We start from the raw sequence: 7645 nt of genomic DNA, 5'->3' as shown, positions 1-7645 counted from the left end.
ACAATAGGCATGGAGGAAGTGTAGGCATTAATGAAGCTAAAGCTTTTACATGCCAATTGACGACCAACTTACAGCCTGGAACTCTAATGTGACTTGGATCCAAAAAATACAAAAAAATCTGAGACAACCATTAAAACCCAAATTCCATACAAAAACCTATCACATGCTCCTCTGAAATATCATGCACTCGTGGCTAAAACATATGGCAAAAAGGAAAAAGTAAAGAGGGAAACAATGACTCAAGCCTGGTTGGGGTGCATCTGATAGCGTCTGATACTGCCACAATTATGACAGAGTAACATGGTCTTTTGGCCTTTTCCATGTTTAGTTAAAGCAATGGCCAAATTTGTTCACCAGGAGGCCAACAATTTGGGGCATTGTGAGATAAGTGATTCGAGTTTTGTGGTTGTCATGGGGAACAGCTAATTTAGTTAGAGTTGGAATGATCTCTACCATATAAAAATAACAAGGAAATAGTTATTTTTATATTAATTTGTAAATATATTTTAAAATTAAATAAAACTAATTTTTTATTAATAAAATAATAACCTAAATCGAGCCTTGCAGTATGATTTCAAGCTTGAAAATTCCTATTCCAGACAGTACTGAAATCAAGCTAGACCAGGTCTAATTTCAAATAATTTAAGATGAAAATAACCACTACCATGAGATCAGTGAAATGGCCCGAAATTTTCTCTTGCTCTACTTCTCATTTATATGGTATACAAGCTACAAACATGAAAGCAAAAAATGAAAGACAATTATATATGTAAGTTAAAGTCATACAAGTTTCTGTTTTGGTTTAATGCACAATGGAAAAGGTTGAGCTAGTGATCTAATTTTCTGGTTACCCCAATTCTCATGAGTGCCATATAAGCAATCAGCCGGTATATTACAAGCATTAAGGTAAGGGCAACAGCAGAGAGGAGCTGCCCATCAAGGCCAACAGTTTTTATAGATGGAAAATCTCCAACCAAGCAAACTTTTCCAGGATCACCACAAGGGTAAGTTTCATTTGGCTTGTATTGAGATCCCAAGAGGAGTTTGTATGTGTAATGGCTAATGGAAATGTATTTGATCCATGATATGAAAGGAGGAACATGTTGAATATAGAACCCGCCGGCGAGTAAGAAAGTGGACATAATCACTGAACCAAGAATGGTGGCTGTTTTTTGGTCCATTACCAAGGCACCAATGGCTAGTCCTATGCCTTGAGAGACAAGGACACAAAAAAGAAGTGCAAATAAAGTTAGCAGGAAATTTCCAGCTGTGGGTTTAAGTCCTGCCATCCAATATGTTATTGTTATAAAAACAGTGGGAAGAATAAGCTCCATGGGAAGATCAGAAACCATTCTTGACATGAAGTATGAGGAAAGCCTGTACATCCCTGAAGACCGTTCCTTTTCGAGCATCATACGTTCCTGGGGGAAGGTGAAAATTGCTTGGAATAGAGGGAAAAGGCACCAAAATCCTGAGGTAAAGAAGAGGAGTCCAACCTGCATGTTTCCAAATTAGCGGGGCTTCAACCTGTTTGTGTATATACTCATCCAAAGCTATTATGTTGATCAATGAAAAGCTAATTATTATCAATTCATTTATATAAACAAATCTCTTGTTTCTCAATTTCAATTATATAGTTTGCGTAATCATTTAATGAAATGAAAGTGATTGGGAGACTTTGAAATACCTGGTCCTGCAAGTGAGCAATATCAGATTGCCACCATAATAATCCTACAAGGACAGCAACAACCAGGACCTCGGCAATGTTGAAGCCAGAGAATGATTCATACTTCCTTTCCTTTACTCCTCTTTGAAGCAATACCGTGAACTGTTGCCACCAAGTTGTAGCCCACCTTGCAAATTTCTTGTTTTCTAATACATCCGGAGGGTGATTGCTGATTTCCTGAAGCTCATCCTTTAATTTCTCGGCAATGTTGGTCTTGTAGGCAGAAATTAGAGTTTTCTTCACCAGGGTTTGCTCCTTTAGTGACTCATATGATGAAATACCTACATTTGTGCAAATATTTTTTTTAAAAAAAATAATGATAATAAATTTGGAAAAGCAACATAACATGATTCAATTTGCTGTAGAAGATGTATTTTTTTTTCAAATATTCTATATATTTAACCCAAAATTATTTGCGATTTTTTCCCTATGCATCAGAGTCAATAATGATAGGCAGAGGTTGGAAATCATGCACGAAACTTGAAGCAGGCAAATAATTTGAATTGAATGGTCAACTTATTAATATTAAATGAGCACAATTAAGATTAACAAGTACCATTTGCAAGATCCAACAGGAAATCTGAAGGGTTCATGGCAACTGATGGGGCGTATCCGATGCTGGAAAAATAATCCATAGCAGCCGATCCTTGTCCAAAATACAAAGGGTTACCTTCTGATAGCAGCAAAATCTTATGAAACATGTAAAATAGCCTGCTCGATGGCTGATGTATTGTCAGCACAACTGTTCTTCCACCTTTAGCAAGCTCCAACAATGTTGACACAATCCTTTGAGCTGTAGTTGAATCCAGACCCGATGTAGGCTCATCCAAGAACAACAAGCTTGGGTTTATAAGCATTTCTTGACCTATACTAACCCTTTTTCGTTCACCTCCGGAAACTCCTCTCAAAAATGGATCTCCGATGATGCTATTTTTGCACTTGGTTAGTCCAAGTTGAGTGATCACAGCTTCAGCATGAGTGATCTTTTCTTCTTTACTAAAACTATTCGGTAATCGAAGAAGGGCAGTGAATACAAGTGTTTCAGTCACTGTCAAGTGAGGGTAAAGAACATCATCTTGAGTAACAAATCCTGTATTTCGTTTCATTGAATTGGAAAAAGGCTTGCCATTGTAAGTTATGGCTCCATTGAGTCGCCCACCTAGACGGCCTCCTAATGCAGTTAATAGAGTTGTTTTGCCACTTCCTGATGGACCAAGCATTGCTAACATTTCCCCAGGTTGAACCATTCCAGTGATCCCATTTAAAATCACTTTCTCTTCTAAACTCGATTTCTTTGCAAAGAAATTGCCTACTTTCCCAAACTTGATCGTATAGACAACATCAACAAACTGTAAACCAATCAAAAGCTCATTAAAATGCCTATTATTTCCTTGTTAACATAGAGATTTAATGCATTTTCATCTGTTTTTCCACCTTATTTTAGTAATTAAATAATCCATAATCAGAATCCAACAGCAAAATAAAAACAATGCATATAAATATAAAGCTCAATTTTCCAATATTTTGTCCAATGAAACACCTGTAAAATAATATGCATACCTTCAAAATAACAGGGTGATTTGTACTCTTAAAGATGGCAGTCGCATCGGACTGATCTGCAGCCTTAGATTGAGCTTCAATGTCCAACTCTTCCGCCATTGTTACCAATCCAATGAAGACAACCAAAACCTATCACTCTATAAAAGAGAAAAAGACAAAAAAAGAAAAACGCTTTATATTCTTTTCTGTCTTTTTGGATTACCGTTCATGCATTAATAAAATTATCCAAATACAGAGGAGATTCAATTATTTGCAAGTTGATGAATAAAGAAGCAAAAGATATACTGAAAAGAAAGAGAATATGATTCAATGCAAATACCATGAAGATGGTTTAGCGTTTGATGTGATCACGGCTGATTCGGTTTTGGGGTTACCTTCAGAATTTAGTGTTTCCTGAGTTTCCTCTGTTTTTCCTTAACTTCACAGCTAGTTTTTCTACTTTCTGTTATGCTTTCTGCTAACATTTATAAGCGTCTGAAAAGGGTAAAACTGAAACAAAGCTTTCTTATGTCAGCTTTCCAAAATTGAAGTCAACTAATTTATAATCCCCATTTCATATTAATTGTACAACTCATCAATGTAAAAACGAATGATCTGAAGGATAAGAGATGTAATCCTTGGCAAATGTTAGGGTTTTGGTCATGAAATGCAATCCTTGATCGTTATACCATATGTGAGGATTTGGACTTTGTTGAGATGGCGTTTGACGATCTTGAAAAGAGAGATACATTGACTTGGAACTCAGTTATTTCGATGTATTATAAACGAAGATTGATAGAAGAAGTTGTTAAGAGAATTGGGTCATTGCTGAATAATGGAGTATTGCCAAATGAGTTCACATTTGTCACTCTGTGCTACAATTGTCTTTTTATGGATTAAATAATTTTTTATTTTTTAAAATAATTATTCCTTCTATTTTTTAAATTATCATGACAAATTACAAAAGAATAAGTTTTTTTTTAATTTTTTTTTTGGCATCAACCTTATATAATTTGTTTTTAATGTCCTATTTATTTTTTTTATCATTAACTACAATATTAACATTTGTCAATCACTCTTTGCATATATATGAAAAGTTTTACCATCGTTTAATTTATTTATCTTTTATCATTTTTATTTTTAATCATTTAGAATTTTGTCTAATTGTTTATGATAAATATTTTCATAATATATTAGAGGTGTATTATGTTCAGAAAATAAATTAATAATTTAGAAAGAAATATAAGTCGTTAGAGTTAAAAAAAAAACCAATAAATTTGAGTAGAATAATATTAAAAGATTTTTAAAAGATCCTAAAACCAAAAGTTAATTGATAGAATATTTTATTTAAAATAAATAGCAACTTTTTTATATTGTAAATTTGAGTAGTGTAGAATTGTTGAATCCAAAGATTTAGAGTTGTGTAGTCTCAAATTTAAATAGATCTAACATTTATAAAATAATGTAAGTAAATAATTTGATTTAGAGTTTATAAATTTTTTGAATAAATAGATCTAAATTTGTGTAATCTCAAATCTAGATAGATCTAAAATTCGAGCAATGTAGGACAATGATTTGATTTAGAGTTTGTAGAATTTTTTAATAAATAAATGTAGACACCTAATTAGGTCCAGGCTCAGATCAATTGGGCTTGACCCAAAAGGGTAAGCCCAATTCAATTTCTATCTGGTATTATTTTTATTTTTTTTTCTTTCTTTTGTATTTTATGTATTTTATTATTTATTATTATTATATATATTTATTTATTTTTTTCTGTTAATATTTATATGTATTTTATTTATATAGTTATATTTGTTATTATTATGTTATCATTATTATTATATTATTATTATCATAATCATTTTTTTTTCTGGTAAACATTTTTGGATTTATCTTATTTTATATTTTAATTATCTGTTAATTTTATTTTATTCATCCATCTGATTTTGTTTGATTATCTGATAGTATTATTATTGTTTTTTTTTTTATGGCTAAGATTAAATGTTGAAGAATCCTACTAGGAGTGGGGATTCAATCAAAAGAGTCTAATTGGATTCAAAGATTGAATCCCCGTCCAAGAAGAAATTGGAATTGATCAGGAACTCCTGATCAACCCCTATAAAAGGCACCCTCGTGGAACAGATGAAGAACACGAAAAAGAAAACAGTGAGCAAAGCTACTGAATTTGAGAGAAAATAGGTGTATAGAAGAGTTTTCGAAGGCTAAAGAAGGTTGAGAAGAGTTAGGATAGCTGTAGGGATCGAAAATAATTTTTTAGAAATTTTTGGCGAAAAATTTTTCTGGAAATTTCTGGGAAATTTCCAGATTCCAGCGAAAATTCCGGCGAAGTTTAAATTTTTCGACGAAAATTCCGACCAACCTTGAAGTTTCCGGCAACCAACCCAATTTTCGACGAAGAATCCCAGAAATCGGTGATCTTCCGACCAACTTCCGGTGATATTTCCAGATTTCGGTGACTTTTTCCAGAATCCGACGAAATTCCACCGGTGTTCTTCAGTTTTTAGAGAGATGGGAGAGGAAAAAGGAAGAAGAGAGAGAGGAGAAGGGTTCTGCCGAAAAACAGAGGAAAATGCCTTTTATACCCGCTTAAAACGACGTCGTTTTGGCCTTAAGTAACCAGAGGATCTGCGCGTTTTGTCGAAACCCGACCCGACCCGAGTGTCGACCCGCTTCTGACCCGCGCGTGCATGCCCCCTTCCGAGCCAAGCCGAGCCGAGCCGAGCTTCCTAAGCCGCCCCTCGAGCCGTTTTCTCTTCCTTGAGCCGAGCCGCGATCCGAGTCGCTCCAGGTTTTTTTTTTTTATTTTCATTTATTTGTTTATTTTTTTTATTTTTTATTTATTAGATTAGATTTATTTAATATTTTTTATCTTTATCTTATTTTTATTTTTGTTTTACTTTTCTTTATTTTTTTTCTTCTTTATTTACTTTTACTTTTACTTTTATTTTGTTTTATATTCTTTAAATAAAAATAAAAAATTATTTTGAGGAAAAGTTGAAAGTATCAATTTTCTTTAAAAATAAATTTTTAAAAAAAAAAGATTTTTGAGAAAAAGTTGAAAGTATCAATTTTCTTTGGAAATCAAAGTTTCAAAAAAAAAATATTTTTGAGGAAAAGTTGAAAGTATCAATTTTTCTTAGAAATAAATTTCAAAAAAATATTTTTGGGGAAAAATTGAAAGTATCAATTTTCCTTAAAAAATAAATTTCAAAAAAAATAATTTTTGGGGAAAAGTTGAAAGTATCAATTTTTTCTACACAAGAACAATCATCATTTCCTTCCTTTCTATTTTGATTTTCATTTTCATTTTTCCTTAATTAATCCGACGACGGAGCCTCTGCAAGTGAAACAGTAGTTTTTCTTGCATACTCTTGAGGTGAGGGAATTTTCTCAATTTTTTGCTAAAAGTATTAGAGTCAATTGAAAAAATTTTCCAATAATTAATTACTTGGTAAAATTTTAAGGCTTTTGGATAACACAAATTTAAAGCTGGTACCATCTTTTGATGGGCGTTGTGAGGGTGCTATAACCTTCCTCACACATAACCAAACTCCCGAACCCTATTCTGGTTAGTAGACCTGAACCTATTCTTTTAGGGACACTTAAACTTAGGTGTTCTCTGAAAGGACAGATTCTTTAGGTGACCAATTGCACCTAGATAAAAAAAGATTGGTGGCGACTCCCTTAAGTCAATGTCTAGCGATAGATCCCCGGATCTAGACGTTATGACAGCTTGACGACTCCACTAGGGACGTCCGAGAGTCAGGCCAGCAAATAATTTGTGTTATCCAAAAGCCAAATAAAATTGAACCTTTTTGTATATATGTGTTATTATTCATTCATGTTTATTCACTTTGTTAATTATGTCATTCATGTGCATGTGCATAACATGAGCTCTATACCCGAGCTCTGTCCCTCTAGGAGGGAGTAAAGTACCTATTGCTTTCGTGAGGTCTAATGCCTCCGCAGTGGCTAGCGAAATACTCTCACTCAAATTGAACATTTTCCGCTTGTAGCCTATAATGGGTGAGGATTAGGGTGCCTTACTAGTCTGTGATGGACAATGATGTAAGGAACAATTTGAAAACCTTTAGATTTTAACCTTGAACCACATATAGTGAACCTTAGAAGTACCTAAACCTAGGATAGAGCCATTTCTACCCAATGATAGATATATCCTGAAATTAGAACACAAAAGGGTGTTTATCTAATCATTTTGATTGTCTGACTTTGTGCATCATTTTCATTATCATATGTAACATTACGCATTAGCATCATTTTCATTTCATCCATGAAACTAATTGTATTGTTTGTCTGATTGTATGCATCTGTATTCTTTTCATGATCATGTTTCAACAC

General features: G+C 33.3%; 1 protein-coding gene across 3 annotated transcripts; it reads right to left on the bottom strand.

Annotated features, from left to right (window-relative positions):
• Positions 1-680: 680 nt before the first annotated feature.
• On the bottom strand, positions 681-3869 carry LOC111275803 (ABC transporter G family member 9-like). 3 transcript variants are annotated; one of them, XM_089754530.1, is made up of 5 exons: positions 3606-3834; positions 3287-3423; positions 2283-3075; positions 1688-2007; positions 681-1496 (listed from the first exon to the last, which is right to left on the bottom strand). In XM_089754530.1, the coding sequence occupies exons 2-5, from the start codon at positions 3383-3385 to the stop codon at positions 828-830; spliced, it is 1881 nt and encodes a 626-aa protein (XP_089610656.1). In that variant the 5' UTR covers positions 3386-3423; positions 3606-3834; the 3' UTR covers positions 681-827. The 3 variants fall into 3 exon arrangements, with proteins under 3 accessions (XP_089610656.1, XP_022717046.2, XP_089610657.1); XM_022861311.2 differs by having other exon boundaries at positions 3287-3834; XM_089754531.1 differs by having other exon boundaries at positions 1136-1527; positions 3287-3869.
• Between the last annotated feature and the right edge of the window lie 3776 nt (positions 3870-7645).

Source organism: Durio zibethinus, chromosome 25 (genome assembly GCF_047325235.1).
Source record: "Durio zibethinus cultivar Kanyao isolate XHJ-2024 chromosome 25, ASM4732523v1, whole genome shotgun sequence".
In the NCBI taxonomy this organism is placed as follows: domain Eukaryota; kingdom Viridiplantae; phylum Streptophyta; class Magnoliopsida; order Malvales; family Malvaceae; genus Durio; species Durio zibethinus.
The sequence above is the reverse complement of the archived record's forward strand: the minus strand, read 5'-3'. Positions and strand labels throughout refer to the sequence as shown.

Bases quoted from the DNA above. Each gene is read 5' to 3' on its own strand.
- LOC111275803 (XM_022861311.2), bottom strand. From the start codon at position 3,385: ATGGCGGAAGAGTTGGACATTGAAGCTCAATCTAAGGCTGCAGATCAG. The intron at 2,008-2,282 runs GTACTTGTTAAT...GCACAAATGTAG, and splicing joins CCTGTTGGATCTTGCAAATG to GTATTTCATCATATGAGTCA. The intron at 1,497-1,687 runs GTATTTCAAAGT...GGAAACATGCAG, and splicing joins TTGCTCACTTGCAGGACCAG to GTTGGACTCCTCTTCTTTAC.